Here is a 16,564-nt window from a genome sequence, read left to right on the forward strand (position 1 = left end):
TAGGTAGGATCTCCTTTAAATGCGACCTGGATCAAATTTCTCCCCATTCCTTTTTAATTTATGACAGGACTAACATGTCCTGTTGATTTCAATAGGGCCTACATTCAACCAATGGATTAGTCTGCATCCAACCCTATGAAAACAGAAGCATGTTGATTTATTTACTTTATGTAATTTATTATGATTGCACAACTTGTGTTTTCTTGGATAGATTTATTTTAACTGTTTATTCAATATTAAGTCTTCATTTACGTGTATCACACGCCTAACAAAACATATCAATAGACTTAAGAGATAGCAGCGGAAAAATAAGTATTTGAAACATATTGGAACCCCTCCTTTCCCCTTTGCAGTCCACTTAACCATCACCCTCACTTCCTTTTACATCTCACATTTTTTCCTCATCTACATTATTCCCATAAGTAGGTATATTATCTTGGATTGCTCTGTTTTAAATTTTAAACAACAAATACAGTAAAATAATTTTAGAATAAAGGGGCAGGGGAATAATCCACCTAATGGGATAGTTTTGAAAGATTTCATCAGATTTCACTGAAGCATTCAAGATTTCCAAATATTTTCTAAATGTTTCAAGATTCGCTTTTAAAAAAAAAACCCATGGTTGTGATGGTTGTGAGCTCACAAAATTCTGTTAGCCATGAAGACACCATGTTATTTAGAGGATTTCCAGTGAAAATGTATGATTTATCTGGCAATTATACAAGCTCTCCTGTGCCTAGCTTCTTCTGATTCACTCAGTGTCCAAATTGCCGGGGCATGATAAAATATTTGGCAAGTATAAAGGTGAAATTGCTCACTGCACTGATAACCAACTTGTAATATTGAAATTATCCCTCAAAGGAGCAACGTTTGAACAAGTCCCAGAATATCATCTAGCAGCCATTCCATCAGGTTGAAGCAGAGGGAGAGATGAGACTGCAGAGTCACACCATCTTAACTAGTCATCATAAGAACTTTGCAACTATAAGAGCTGGTGATTGAGTTTGCTTGTTTTCCTCTTCCCTCCTCATCCTTTTTTTGTCATGTCTTTTAGATTGAGGGCAGGGGCTGTCTTGTTGGTTATTGATTTTATGTAAGCCTTTTCAGCTGAAGAGCAGAGTAAAAAAATGCTTCAATTAAATAATTAAATAAGTTGCCCACTGCATTTTTTTTGCATCTTCAGCAGAAGTCCTAACTAGGGATTCACCTTTTTCCCCAGTCTATGTGGAACCCAGCAGGCTCTTAGACATCTTCTGCAGGACAAAAATGCACATGGATACCTAGTGAGATTTCTTTAATGTGTTTAAGTAATTTGGAAAATTTGGGTAGCCTGACTCTTATGTTTTAGGCTTGTGAAGTGAATCCAGCATCAGAGTTTCAAATTTTGAAAACTAATATTATATCTTTATTAAGATTGTTTGCTGTTTGCAGGATCATATTTATGGAGCAGCTGAAATGGCACAAATATTAAATAAAAAATATCATTTGAATATATTGCCAGGATGCAAATGTAGGCAGTAAACATTTTTTATTGCAGCTTTAGAAACAAAAGGAGAGTTTCTTCAGGAATGAAAATATTACATATAGACTGTGAGCACACTAGTCACCTACAGCAAAGTTTTTCCATTGGCCACACTTGGAAAGGCAACAGGTTGATCTGCCAATCAGTTGCAAAATCTGTCTAAAGCGAATTTTTAAAAAAATCCACTCAAGCTGATCCCACCAGGTTTTATAGTAAAAAGGGGTAGGGTTTGACTAGTGTTGTGTGCCCCCATTTTCAGAAAAGGGAGGTTGAGATGCACTGGAACCGGCAGAACAGTGAGTGAGTCTCTACCCATAATGTCATTACACTGGTATCCTTACAGGATTCCCAAATAAAGGTTTTTCTACCAGTCCTTAAATCCTGAGATATTTCCATATAGGAGCCAGTATATGTGGATGTTAATAAAACAGCTTTTTAGCTAAAACTAATTCATTTTAGTAATTTTAAAATCAAAGGACTTTCAGTGTGCAAGATAGATTTGTGCTTTGCAGGCAGTGCAGCTAGTCCTTTAAACAGGGCCATGTAGTGCTGATTAAATCTTACCCAATTACTGCACAATCTGACTGAGTCCACTTCATTGGTTTTCAATGCTCTCCTATGCATTTCTGAGATACTGAGCTCAATAGGACTTTCATCCAAGGAAGTGTGTATAGGATTGCAGCCTATGCCGTATGATAAAGTTGAAGATCAACAAGCTTAAAACTAGAGCTGTGCTGAATTTTCATAGGTGAACTTTTTTTGCTGTAAAAATAGAGCTTTTAGGTGCTGAAATAACCCTTGGCCTAAACCCCCAGCTTACTGCTTTATGTTTCTCCCATGTCTGAGCACTGTTCACTTTCCAATCAGCAGTTTCTTTGGCACCATTAAAAACTAAAAAAAAGAAAAAGAGGGGGCTTCTTCCTGGCTGAGATTCCAACCAATCAGAGAGCAAAGAGCTAACATGACAATGTCAAAACATCAACATGTAGCCAATCAGATTGGCTATGTGATGATGTTATGATGCCAATTCAAAATGAGGGCAGGAAAACTGCTTCACTTTACCTGGACAAGCACTTTCATCCCAGTTTGCAGACCCCACAGATGAAGGACATATTACAAGCACTGTTTTATATTATGCTTGTCTTCACCCTAATTCCCTGTGAAGTAAATTTCCCTATGGATACAGGGTTGGGGATTCAGTTCAGCTTCTCTTACCATAGCAAAGCCCACATCGGCCTTCTTGAGGGCTGGTCCGTCATTTGTCCCATCACCAGTGACCGCAACCACCTGACGCTGGTCCCCAATAGTGCTGTCAATGATGCCTTTAAGGTCAAAAATGCCTGTTAGTAGTGAGTGAGCTATACATCCAAATAATAACTAGTGACTTTACGAAGATGTTTGTGTGCATATATTGGTAGACTTGCATAGATAATTTGGTTTGCATATCTGGAGTTTGCTTACAAGAAATGACATGCAGAACCCAGGAGTCCTGACTCTCACCACCCCATGTTGCTTTCTCTCCTGTTCTGACTAAGGGCAAGGAGGCTGGCAATCTCTTACCTTTCACCAGGGTGTGTTTGTCAGTGGGCGATGATCGAGCCAGAACCCTCAGTTTTGGCCAAATTTTATCAAGGCGTTCTTGTTCTATCTGCAGGGCAGGGAGACAGAGAGATGAAAGAACTACTGGGTAACACAACAGAGCACAGGAAGCTTCCTTATACTGACTGCACTGACTAGTAGTTTCAAACAGGAGCTTTCCCCAGTGCTAGATGGAGATGCTAGAGACGGAACCTGGGACCTTTTTCATGCACAGCATGTGCTGCACCACTGAGTTCTGGCCCTTCCCCAAATATGGACCACACATATAATGTCCCCCAAATACTAAGGGACTGGTTCAAACATGCATAGCCATCTGTTAATGACTGGCAGCACAATGCTAACCTCGATGACTGGCAACACAATCAGCAAAGTGGGGTTAAGACTGCAACCTGGAACATCAAGTGATTATTTGCATGTGTTAATGTGCCATCACAGGCAGAGCTTTCATAACACCTCAAGCGCAGTGCTATTCAGTGGAGTAACTGCACACTTGTTGCAGAATGAGGCAGAAGTGAGGTGGCAGAATGGACTGCACTGTTGCATACACGTATTTTATGTATTAACTTGAAGATTTATACCCCATCCTTAGGTATGAATACTATCGGGATAGCTAATTATAAAACCAACAAACAAAAAACAACCTACAGACTTCAGAAGAGGAATCCCATTTTTAAAATGATCCTCCATGTAAAAAAAGGGGGGGAAGGAATCCTCCCTGTGGTTTTTTAAAAATTGAAAGTAAAAGCTACCAGACCCCTCCGCTGGTGCGCAAAAAAGGGGGAGAGAAAACAGCAACACAGGAAGCTGCCTTATACCCGGTCAGGCCATTGGTCCATCTAGCTCATGATATTCCACACTGCCTGGCAGCAAGTCCCTATGGCTTCATACCTGGAGATGCTGGGGATTGAACCTGGGGCCTTCTGCGCAGAGCTTGGAAGATTACTTTTAAAAAGTAATAAATTACTGTTACAATTACATGGCCCCAAAAGTAGTAATTACCGTTACAATTACAATTGCTCTGAAAGTAACTGATTACTTTACTTTTTCTCAAAAGTAATCACTACAATTACATTTCAGTTACTTTTAAAAAAAAACACCTACAAGGTGCTGGCCTTAGCTGCTGCACATCTAAGTAGCCTAAAACAACATTAAAAATAAAAACACACATACAGAGGTAGTAGAATAATTCTTTTTATCCATAAGATAGCAATGGTGGTCTCTCCGCTGGTAAGGGAGGTGGGGAGGGAGGCAGAGGCCATTACTCAGATCTTTGCACATCAAACCAAGTGCAACCCCCTCCCCCCAGCCAGCAAGCATAATCTCTCTCACTTAACCACCTCCGGACCCTGCCCTGCCACCAACTCAGGGACACTCACCCAATCAAACATTTTCCCCTGAGATACAAAAAAGTTAAAATACTGCAAATGCAGCACAGTAGCCAGAGAGGGTGGTGGAGGCCACTTTGTGTGCCAAGTGCAAACACAGTATTCACTCTCTCTCACACACACACACAAGTTGTCATCTTTCACCACTATCTCCATTCTGCTGCTGTCTTCTCCTCCTCCTTTATCCATGTTCTTGCCCTCCGGCTCCTTTTTCCCTTCACTCAATTCTTCACTGCCACCATCCATTTGTTTAAACAATTGTTTTCTCCACTCCACCCCATCTCACTCTCCACCTCTTCCCTCATCACCTCCTACCCACCCACAGAGCATGAGGGAAGAGCAACGCTGCACAGAAGCCCGGTTTCAGGCACATGATTTTCATCTACAAATCAGAGGAGCAGAAGACTTCCCCTGCTTCCCCCCCCCAAGTAATGTCCAAAGGTACTGCTGGAAACATTACTATTACTCCGCAAAAGTAATAAAATTACTCCTAGTTCTATTACAATCAAAATGTAAAGGAATTCCCCACTCGTAATGAATTACAAGTAATTTGTTACTTTTAACAAATTACTTCCAAGCTCTGCTTCTGCATGCAAAGCTTCAGCATACTTGTTCATGTAGTGGGGAATCCATGACTTCCCATTACAAATCTGCTATCATTTTGCACTGCTGTCAATATGAGTGTATGTGTATGTGTGTTTAGGAGAAACCTCTTCTGATCCTCAAAACAACTGCAATCTAGACAAGCTATAGAAACAGAAAAGCCACTAACCAGAATGGTCTCCGCCATCCTGGAATTCTAGGAGCAGCACCAACCATCCCAGACACTTAAAATAATTTATCCAGTCACCTCTCCCTTTTCATTGCGGATCCGCCGGTTGAACTCCTTTCCCTCTAGGCACAGGAAGTCCTCCCCTGGCTGGATGATGCCACATTTGGCAGCAATAGCTCGGGCTGTGTTGATGTTGTCTCCTGTCACCATGCGGACAGTGATGCCAGCACGCTGGCATTTGCGGATGGCCTCTGGCACCTGCAAAGGAGGCACAGGGCTCATATAACCAGAGTCATTTATTTTCTTCAGTCCAACATGTCTGCCAAGTAATCCCTCCCCCGTATGAAATCTGCTAGCTGGTGTACACTGGGTTTGGATTCCTGGGAATCTCAGCTTCACATTTGTAACATCCACTTCTTCTGGGTCAGGGTTCAGTACCAGTTTCCTGCCCAAAATCACCAGGACCTCCGCTGACGTTTCTCTCTGAAAGGGATTTTTTGACAGGAAATCAGTATGGGGCCCCAATACAGATTGGGAATGCAATCTGGATCAGGGATGTGTTGCTTTTTCCTACAAAATAAGAGTAGCCAGCTTAAGCATGCCTTTTTTTTTCTTTTTAAAAAACAATTCAACATAACATGCAGTTGGGCTCTTGCTGTCGTCATGGTTGTCAAGATTTGTCTGAGAATAGGCACTGATGTTGAAATGAAGCCAGGACTCAGTTGTTGTTGTTTTTAAAAAGGACCCTACCATGACACAAGCCTGCCTGGGAGTCACACTCTTCATTTTAGAAGCCCTGCCTTCCCCAAATCCACTGGTGGCTCATAAGGGTGGTGTGGCTGGGGGCAGAGGCAGGGTCATCTTCCTAGAGGTGATGCTGCCCTTGTCAAGATGAGCATGTGGCAGAGCAGGGCAGGGCAGGGCAGGGCAGGGCAGCACTTAGGTTGGGGGTGCTTTGAGCCTGCTGCTGCCAGCTGGAGCTTTCCCAGCCTTGCTATCACCTTGCCCCATTCTGTCGCTGTCCTGACAAGTTGAGTGGCACTGCCACCAGGAGGATACCAAGATCCACCACTGCCCTAATCCCAGATATGTAGAGTCTAGTTGCAGTTACACTGACTGATGACAAGTACTTTTGCATATGTTTAGGGGGATCCTCTTCTTTCACATATTTCAGAACTTCTATTGCAAATAGAGAGCCAGTGTGGTGTAGGTTAAGGTGTTGGACTATGACCTGGGAGACCAGGGTTCGAAGCCCCACACAGCCATGAAGCTCACTGGGTGACCTCGGGCCAGTCACTGCCTCTCAGCCTCAGAGGAAGGCAATGGTAAAACCCCCTCTGAATACCGCTTACCATGAAAACCCTCTTCATAGGGTCACCATAAGTCGGAATCGACTTGAAGGCAGCCCATTTTTCCCCCCATTGCAAATAAATTCTGGGGCTATAAGCACAGGAGCACCCTGGCTCAAATCAAGACCTGGACGGAGCTGCAGTGGTCTGCATGAGCACAGCCTCAAATCATGTTCTCCAGTCCATAAATCCTACTGCAGCAAGAAAGCATCTATCAGTGCAATGAACTTTATTACTTTTTCCCAAATGAATCAATGGAAGTTGTTGGCTGAGAAGGATCTTTACATTTAGGTCAGAGCTGTTAGTTCTTTGTCCTAAAAAAAAAAATCCATATTCTGAGCCAAAGTAATCCAAATTCTGTGTTGCTTAAAGCTGACCTCTATAAATTAATCAAATGAAGGAAACATTACTACATTTTCTTACGTTTACAACAGCTATTCTGATTTTGCTCATCATGGAGAAGGGCAAAGAGCTATACAAAGTACAGAAATCCCTGGTCTGACCACTACAAATCTTTTGTTAGCCATTTCTCAGGCTTCTAAAAATGTAATTTATTTATTGAACTATTTACAGGTGCCAGATCAGGCACTGGCCGAGGGCCCTTGCAGCCCAGAAGGGCCCCTCCTTAGGCTGGGAGGGTAAAGCTCTTGCTCCACAATCCACACCAGCATTGGGTTGCAGGGTCCTGTGACCCAACCCTGCCACAGATTGCCACAGGTTGCAGAGTAGGCCCGCCCGTCCCACCTACCTTCCAGTTTAGCTCACTAGTGCGCTGCGTACACATGCCTACCATCACCCAAGATTATGATGGGGGTGTCCTTAAGGGGTTGACGCCTCTGGTGCCATCTTTGATTATGGCAGGTGTATGCACACAGTGCATTGATGTGGAAACATGGGATAGGTGGGGCGGGCGGGCCTATTTAAGCCCATGCTGCCTGCATCAGGAAGGGGTATTGGGGAGCATGATGACACATTGTTATAAGTAGGCAGGGCAGAATCTAGGTGTCCCATCTGTCTGAAATCTTAAATCTGAGATCAAGTCCCTTCCACCAGGAAACACTCAGGGAGAGCCAGTAGTCCCAAGGAACAGATGCTGCTTTATTCATAGAAAAGCCAGCCTAGTTCAGCTGTTACCTCTGGCCGCACGGGGTCCTCAATCCCCACCACAGCAATGCAGGTCAAGTCTATCACAATATCATTCTCGTTGTCCCATTCGGGCTCCTTCCCGGCTGGGAAATCACGGTAGGCTATGCAGATAGTCCGCAGTCCATCACATGCCATGGGCTCTATCACCTTCTTCACCATTTCATCTCGGTCACGGGGCCGGAAGCTGCGCAATTCCCCGTTACTGTTTAGAATGTTTGTGCACCTGGAAAGCGTTAGAAGAAGACCAGTTGATAGAGGATTCCTTCCTCTTAAGATGCAACTTTGCTATACAAGATATGCAGTGGTGCAGTCTGCCAGGCTTTTTATTACTTGTTGAGCCTGAAACAACTTTTTTGGACAGGGATAGATTTGGTAAAGAGATTCTGTGCTCAATGCTGTAACAGCTGAAGGTAGTTATTAGGGCATTTGTGACACCTCCTTTTTTCTCTTTCAGAGCTTGATTTCATGTTACCACATGAAAAGTAGCCAGATTCTGACCTTGGAATATTCTCAATAGTCTCACTGACTCCTGAAGAGAGGTGAGTGGTGACCTGAGGCCTTTTCAGTACTGGCACCCTGTCTTGGGGTTGAGAGAGTGATTCCAAATGGGAGTGTAATACGTAAACAAGTCATTCAGATATTGCAAACGGGTTGTCGGGGACAGCTTTTTAAATAAAAATTTAACAGATTTTTCCCAAAAAGGGTAAATCAAGACACCAATCCCACAATAAATACCCAACTGTGAGCTGTCTGTAGAGAACTTATATAAAGTTGGCTATTTATTGAGCATTCATTCTGATTCACTTGTGGGGAGTATCAAGCAAGTGTTTTCCCGCACTTTCCAGTGCATTTTCTCATCACTTTCCTTATCACAAAAAGTCTGTTTTGGGGGGGAGTGGGATTGCTGTACAAGAGCAATAGTCATGTTTAATTTTGCAATGTGAATATGCTAGTATGTGATTGAATCCTACACCAAAATAGAGACAGTCTGGAAACAGCCAAAGTGTCCTGAAATTCTCCTCCCCCAGATGAAGCCCTTTTTATTTGCTCAATTTTTAAAAAGAGATTTGACACTACTTTATCTGACTAGTGTGGCTTTTAAGTGGCTTAAAATAACCACGGTTAGTATCATATATATTTCTGTTTTTGTTTTAATGAAAACTTGTTGTTTTCATTGGTTTTTCATTACCAGCTGCTCTGAAAGCTTTTTAGAATTGAAGAGCAGAGTAGAAATGCTGTCAAATAAATGAACGATACAGCCTTCTCACTGGAGGCATCTGCATTAGCAAGCGTGAGGCACCTGCTCCACCAAGCTTAGTCTGTCAGCCAGCCCTTACCTGCCTACCTCCTTCCTTACAACTAGGGATGGAATGATCTGTCAATTTTGGTTTTTTCAGTTTCTCATTTCACTAATTTTAAATTCAGTTCTCCACAGTTCTACAGCAGCTTACGATTTTTTTAAAAAAAGAATCCTCATGAAGATTCTTCAGCATTTTATTAACCTAATAAACACATTTTATGCAGATTTGACCAACATACACATTTTTGCTAGCAATTTCTGCCAATATAATGCATATTTTCACTAATATGTTCATTTTAATGTACACTTTTCCCTAGGGTATGCATTTCTATACAAACTGGTTGGTTGGAGACCTGCATCACAAAATTTGGATAAGTGCGAATTTCAAAGGATGGCCATGTTTCAATTTTCAAATTGTTTTGGAAAGTGCAAATTTGACAGATCCAGCTTGAAATGTGAACTGAATTGAATTTCTCCCCCATCTCTACTTACTACTAATCCCAGGGGTGCCACTGACTTTTAGTCTCCTCCTCCTCGGTCTCAGGGTTGCCTTTGTAGGACAACCCTATAGGAGGATAGGGACAAAACCAAATTACAGCCATGGACAGCCATCTGTTGAATAGATGTGGGATAGATGCATAATACCCATTCCCTGTTCCGGGTCTGCCCAAAACCAGAAGTCAACTGGGGGAAGCAGGACTCCTACCGACCTTCGACTGCTGCTGTGTAATGCCAGGTCTGTGACACAAAAAACATCTGTCATCCATGATATGATACTGGATGAGTGCGCAGACCTGGTGTGTATTACGGAGACCTGGCTGGACGAGGCCTCAGCTCCCATTCTTGAGGCCATGTGTCCGCCAGGTTTCCATTATGCGCAGCAACCGAGGGTAGGAAGGTGGGGAGGGGGAGTGGCAGTCATCTATCGGGAGTCCTTGATTTTCACCAGGCCTCCGCTCCCAAGGACCAAGTTTGTTGATTGCATGTACTGGAGGTTGGGCCCGAAGGGCAGTTTGGGGATCCTGCTTGTGTACCGCCCGCCCCGCTGCACAGCAGACTCCCTGACCGAGGTGCTGGAGGTGGTCTCGGATGTGCGAACATTGACCCCAGAACTATTAGTGTTGGGGGACTTTAACATAAATGCTGAGACCACTCTCATCGGAGCCCCTCGGGATTTCCTGGAAACCATGGCTTCCTGGGAACTGCACCTTAGTAACACTGAGCCCACCCATGTAGCCGGTCATGCCCTCGACCTTGTATTTGTCCTGGGAGGGATGGGGAGTGTTCTAAAGTTGGTGGCTATTTCTTTCACCCCTGTGTCATGGTCAGATCACTATCTGGTGAACTTTGACTTCTCGATGCCACACACCCTCCGCAGGGGTAAAGGACCTATTAGAATGGTCCGCCCCAGGCGCCTGATGGATCCGGATGGATTCCTGACTGCGCTGGGGGAATTGGAACCTGCTGTAGGTTGCCCAGTCGAAACCCTGGTGATGGAGTGGAATGAGGGAATCACCAGGGCATTAGATCAGGTGGCTCCGAAATGTCCTCTCCCCCTGAACAGAACTCAGACAGCACTGTGGTATACACCCCAGTTGTGAAGTCTGAGACAGGAGGTGAGACGACTAGAACGCCGGTGGCAGAAATCCCGCTCTGAAGATGCTCGGACACAGGTTAGAGCAGCAATAGCTGCCTCCCAGGTGGCAATAAAGGCAACAAAGAAAGATTTCTTTGCTGCCTCTATTGCATCCGCAGAGTGCTGTCCCAGGAAGCTGTTCCAAGTGGTCTGAAGCCTGGTCGGTCCAGTCGCTCAGGAACCCTTGGAGCATTCTAAGGCTTCCTGTGACAAATTGGCAAGGCACTTTGCCGATAAAGTTGAACACCTGAAGAGCTCGATTCCGTACACTGTGGATGCAGTAGAGGATCCAGAGTTGACCAGTTGCAATCCGGTTCAGTGGGATCGGTTTCGGCCTCTTCCTTCTGAGGATGTGGACAAGGTACTTACAACGGTGAAGCCTACCACCTGCCTGATTGATCCTTGCCCATCATGGTTCCTTATGAACTGCAAGGAGAAATTGGGCGAAGGGATCAGGGCAGTGGTAAATGCATCCTTGAAGGAGGGTGTAATGCCACCGGTCCTCAAGGAGGCAATTATAAAACCCATCTTAAAAAAGTCCTCCTTGGATCCCCAAGTCTTGAACAACTTTCGCCCCATTTCGAACTTGCCATTTTTGGGCATTTTTGGGCATTTTTGGCCGCTGCATTCTGTACCAGCTGGAGTTTCTGGACCGTTTTCAAGGGTAACCCCACGTAGAGCGCATTACAATAGTCTAAGCGAGAGGAGACCAGGGCATGTATCACTCGTGGGAGCAGTTGTACAGGAAGGTAGGGTCGCAGCCTCTGTATCAGATGTAATTGATACCAAGCTGCCCGGCTCACTGCCGAGACCTGAGCCTCCATGGACAGCTGGGAGTCAAGAATGACCCCTAGGCTGCGGACCTGGTCCTTCAGGGTTAATCTCATCCCGTTAAACACCAAGTCGATGTCTCCCAACCTTCTCTTATCACCCACGAGTAACACCTCGGTCTTGTCGGGATTTAGCTTCAGCTTGTTCTCGCCCATCCATCCACTTTTTAGAAGCATAATAGCAGGCTCGTGCGATGGTAGTGGTGCAGTCATTTTCAACAGAACTGCAACACAGGAGGGGAGGTTTAACCTTTCCCTCCCCAACCATGATCCTGACAAAAATGCCCCCCTCCCATTTTATTCTTGGTCTGGGGCGGGTGTAGGAGGGGAAAGCTCCTATTCATACCAACGGGACCCTTTTTCCAGGGCTAGAAGCAGTGTGGGGGTTTTTTTTTGCTAGGATGGTGGCTGGGGATGGAAGGGTTAAACCTTCCTCTCCTGTGTGCTTTCACACCTGCTGTTAATTAGAAAAGCAACTGACCTGCTTTCCAGTGTCACATTGAGCATCACATCTAGTTTGCCACTAGTTGCCCTTCCTTCTCCTCCTCTGAACACTGGGGGACCTTATTTCTCCTTTCATAGCTACTTTTTCCTTTTTAAAAATAAATACTACTGTTCGGGAAGGGTTGTAGCTCAATGGAAGAGCACCTGGTGCATTTCCAGTCTCCAGGGGCTGATGAACTGCATTCTAGAGTAATGAAGGAACTGCCTAAAGAGCTCTTTGTGAAATCATGGAAAATGGGTGAAGTGTCAGATGACTGGAGGAGGGCTAATGTTGTCTCTATCTTCAAAAGGGGTTAAAAGGAAGAACCAGGGAACTACAGACCAGTCAGCCTGACATCAATTCCTGGGAATATTCTGGAGCAGACTATAAAGTGGTCAATCTGCAAGCACCTTGAAAACAATGCAGTGATTACTAGAAACCAACATGGATTTATCAAAAACAAATCCTGCCAGTCTAATCTTATCTCATTTTTGATTGGGTAACCTCCCTGGTAGACTGTGGGAATGCTGTGGACATAATATATCTCAACTTCAGCAAAACTTTTGTCAAAGTGCCCATGGTATTCTGATTAGCAAACTAACCAAATGTGGGCTGGATGGAACAACTATCAGGTGGATCCACAGGTGGCTACACAATCATACTCAAAGAGTGCTTAACAATGATTCTTGCTCAAACTGGTGGGGAGATAACAAGCGGGGTACCACAGGGCTCGGTCCTGGGTTCAGTGGTCTTTAACATTTTTATTAATGACTTGGATGAAGAGGTGCAGGGAATGCTTATCAAATTTGCAGATGATACAAAATTGGGAGGGCTAGCTAATACCCTGGAAGACAGAAACAAAATTCAAAGGGACCTAGATAGGCTGAAGCATTGGGCTGAAAACAACAAAATTCATTTAACAGAGATAAGTGCAAAGTTCTACACCTGGGTAAAAGAAACCAAATGCACAGTTATAAATCTTGGCTCATCAATACTATATGCAAGAAGGAGCTTGGAATTGTTGTTGATCACAAGCTGAATATGAGCCAACAGTGCAATGTGGCTGCAAAAAAGGCATATGCTATTTTAGGCTGCATTAGCAGAAGTATTGTTTCCAAATCACATGAAGTACTGGTTCCCCTCTATTCGACACTGGTTAGGCCTCATCTTGAGTACTAGGTCCAGTTCTCGACACTGCACTTTAGGAAGGATGCAGACCAACTGGAACAGGTTCAGAGGAGGGCAACAGGATGTTCAGGGGACTGGAAACAAAGCCCTATGAGAAGAGACTGAAAGAACTGGGCATGTTTAGCCTTGAGAAGAAAAGACTGAGGGGAGATATGATAGCACTCTTCAAGTACTCGAAACATTGTCACACAGAGAAGGGCCAGGATCTCTTCTCTATCATTCCAGAGTGCAGGACATGGAATAATGGGCTCAAGTTACAGGAAGCCATATTTCAGCTGAACATCAGGAAAAACGTCCTAACTATTAGAGCAGTATGACAATGGAACCAATTACCTAGGGAGGTGGGCTCTCCGACATTGGAGGCATTCAAGAGGACAGCCACCTGGACAGCTACCTGTCGGGTATACTTTAACTTGGATTCCTGCATTGAGCAGGTGGTTGGATTCGATGGCCCCTTCCAACTCTCCAGTTCTATGATTCTAGGATACTATGATTCTGCCTTGCATGCAGAAGGTCCCAGGTTCAATCCCCAGCATCTTCAGGTAGCGCTAGGAGAGACTGCTGCCTGAAATCCTGGAGAGCCACTGACAGTCTGTGTAGACAGTACTGAGCTAGATAGACCAATGGTCTAACGCAGTATAAGGCGCTCCCTGTGTTCTTATGCACTGCTGACAGGGGAATATGCTGGTGGGAGCTGCTGTTGCCCTGAGGCTAGGAGTGTAAGCAAGGAGCTGGGGAGTTCCCAGTTCAAATCTCATCTCAGCTATTATTTCCCTAGAAAGTCTAAGGCAAGCTGTCTCAGCTTTAGCCACCCCCACCCCACCCCAGCCTGGACATTTTTCGCCTGCTTTTCAATTTAAAACTCTTATCTGGACATTGGTATTAATGGGGATAATAATGCTGACTAATCTAACAAGAATTGTTGTTAAGAATCACTGAGATATGTATGCATAATCATTCTGATTTCTCTCATGCACTCTGTAAATGCTAAGGGTTATTATGCTGGTGCAAGTTTCAGAGTGAACTCTACTAATTCTGGGGCAACAGCACTAGCTTGTACAGGGATCCTTTTACCTTACATGAGGGAGAGCAGCATACTCACTTTTTGAGGACGATTTCAGAAGCGCCTTTGCTGAAGAGGCGGTAGCCACCATCGGGCATACAAGTGACAGTGCTCATGGACTTGCGGACAGAATTAAAGGTGTAAACCTTGTAGAGCTTCTCCTCGGGGATCTGTTCTCGCACAGGCTGGTAGTCACGCCGCAGGTCAAGCACAAAGCCCAGCAGTGCACACTCCGTCTTGTTGCCGACCTGGCGTGGCAGGCCCCCTTCTTTCTCTGGAGGCTGAAGGAAGCAGAGGAAAAGCAAGAAGAGTCCTATTCTTCAGTTCTCCAAATCATGTCCATTTCCTCTGACAAAGTAAGGGGTCTGTAGGCTGAACTAAAATGGTGGAGTTCCATAAACTCAGCCCTGCAACATGCTTTGAACCCAGGGCACATGTACACACACTACAGACTGGTCCAATAGTTGTCCCCTCTCCACAAGGGCTTCTGGGAATTGTAGTTCTCTCTGAGGTGGATTAGAACTTTCTAACAGAAAGTTCTTAGGGTCCTCAAACTGCAATTTCCATGATTATTTGGGGAGTGGAACAACAGTTACACAGATATAAAACCAATGGGAGGGTAGAGACACACTTACTGTTGTGCCGGTTCCAGTGCGGGAGCACACGGTGCTAGTCAAGCCCCACCCCTATTTACTGTAAAACCTATTTGGATCAGCTCCAGTGTTGTTTTTTTAAATTCATCTTCAGACAGATTTGGCAACTGGTTGGTAGATCAACCTGTTGCCCCTCCAGGTGTGGCCAATGGAAATGCTTTGCTGTAGGCTCAGCCAGAGACAGTGATTGGCCCAACACTTTGCTACAGGCGATCCTGAAAGGTCTGAAGTCAGTAGTGGAGAAAAGAGGTTTAACCAGCCAAGGGCAGACTTGCTTTAAAACGCAGCCAGAAAATCAATTTTCACTGCTTTTGAAGTGACTAGTGTGTCCGTAGCCTGAGAACACAGACCTGGAGTAGCCCAATGTGGTGCCCTCCAGATGTGGAATTCCAACTTCCATTAGCATTAGACAAAATGGCCAATACTTTGGGATGATGGAAACTGTAATCCAACAACATCTGGAGGGCATCCTGTTCACTATGCCTGATGCTGAGTGTAGGTGAGGGGAATTCAGTTCTCCCCAAGACCTCTGCCTATTTCCCTGCAGTCCCTTTCTCCTGGGCACTTTTCTTCCGTTTGGGCTCATGTCCTGTTTTGGAGCCTGAGAAGCAGACTACAGAGAGGTAAATGCCAGGAATCAGGTGGGTTCAGCACTTCTCTCTCCCATATGCCACACTGACTCTTAAAAATGATCCCTCCCTTGCTTTATATATGACTGGGACAGATTGTCACTTAAAAAGATGGCTCTGCTGCCATCACATGAAGTTTGGTCCTTAGCTGGTACTCACTACATCTCAAAAGGAAGCACAAACCATGAGTCCTTCAAGGGCGAGCAGAATCCCCCCACCAACGGATTGGCCAGTAACACTTACAGCAGACCAGGAGAATATGCCATGGTCCCCCACAACCTTTATGTTCCATCCCTTTGAGCTCCCTCCCATTGTCCTGATATTCAAAATGGCAGCCACAGACAGTGTTGCAGCCCTGGTCTGAGGATGCAGTGGAATGAAGGGCTCATCAAAAGACAGAGGGTCTCCACTCACTAGTATCTTGGTGGTGTAGGCACTGTTGATAGCAATGGCGTGCACAAGCAGATCCAGTGTCTTGGGTGTAAGGTTGCTGGGGTCAGGGGTCTCCTTGTAGTGGGTGTCACCCATGTAGGACTGCACAACGGTCATGCGATTGGTGGTGAGGGTACCTGTCTTGTCAGAGCAGATGGCTGTGGCATTGCCCATGGTCTCACAGGCATCCAGGTGTCGAACCAGATTATTGTCCTTCATCATTTTCTGCAGTCAAACAATGAGATCTAGGTGTTTAGTTGCATCCAGGTGTCCTCCTATAACTTGACGAGGGATGTATGTTGAACAGGTCCCTTCAGCAACCAGCTGTTGCTGCCTTATCTCCTGTTGCACCAGCACTCTGGGCCAGTGAGACTATATTCTATAAGGTGAGAGCACCCTCCAGGTTGCAGTGCTGGCCTGAATGCTGTGAGCTGACCCCACAGCTTAAAGGTGGTCAGCTGACCTTCCAAAATATGGAGATGCACCAAGCCCTATAGAGCCCTCCCTTCTAAGCTTGTCAGGCAATTTAAGTAACTCTTCCCATCAGGTAACAATGCAGACTCTCTTTTGCTTTGC

The 16,564-nt window shown here is 45.0% G+C and overlaps 1 protein-coding gene across 18 annotated transcripts in view; it reads right to left on the reverse strand.

The window, feature by feature from the left end:
* Positions 1 to 16,564, reverse strand: part of ATP2B3 (ATPase plasma membrane Ca2+ transporting 3) — a 100,790-nt gene that overhangs the window by 37,683 nt on the left and 46,543 nt on the right. For 17 of the 18 annotated variants that reach the window (XM_061614240.1, XM_061614236.1, XM_061614241.1 and 14 more), the window contains 6 exons: positions 15,971 to 16,213; positions 14,314 to 14,555; positions 7,762 to 7,996; positions 5,357 to 5,536; positions 3,083 to 3,170; positions 2,738 to 2,844 (listed from right to left, as the gene is read on the reverse strand). In XM_061614240.1, coding sequence (XP_061470224.1) covers positions 2,738 to 2,844; positions 3,083 to 3,170; positions 5,357 to 5,536; positions 7,762 to 7,996; positions 14,314 to 14,555; positions 15,971 to 16,213 — 1,095 coding nt within the window. The remainder of the gene's footprint in view (positions 1 to 2,737; positions 2,845 to 3,082; positions 3,171 to 5,356; positions 5,537 to 7,761; positions 7,997 to 14,313; positions 14,556 to 15,970; positions 16,214 to 16,564) is intronic. The other variant, XM_061614237.1, reaches the window with a different exon arrangement.

This window comes from Rhineura floridana, chromosome 3 (genome assembly GCF_030035675.1).
Source record: "Rhineura floridana isolate rRhiFlo1 chromosome 3, rRhiFlo1.hap2, whole genome shotgun sequence".
Taxonomy (NCBI): Eukaryota; Metazoa; Chordata; class Lepidosauria; order Squamata; family Rhineuridae; genus Rhineura; species Rhineura floridana.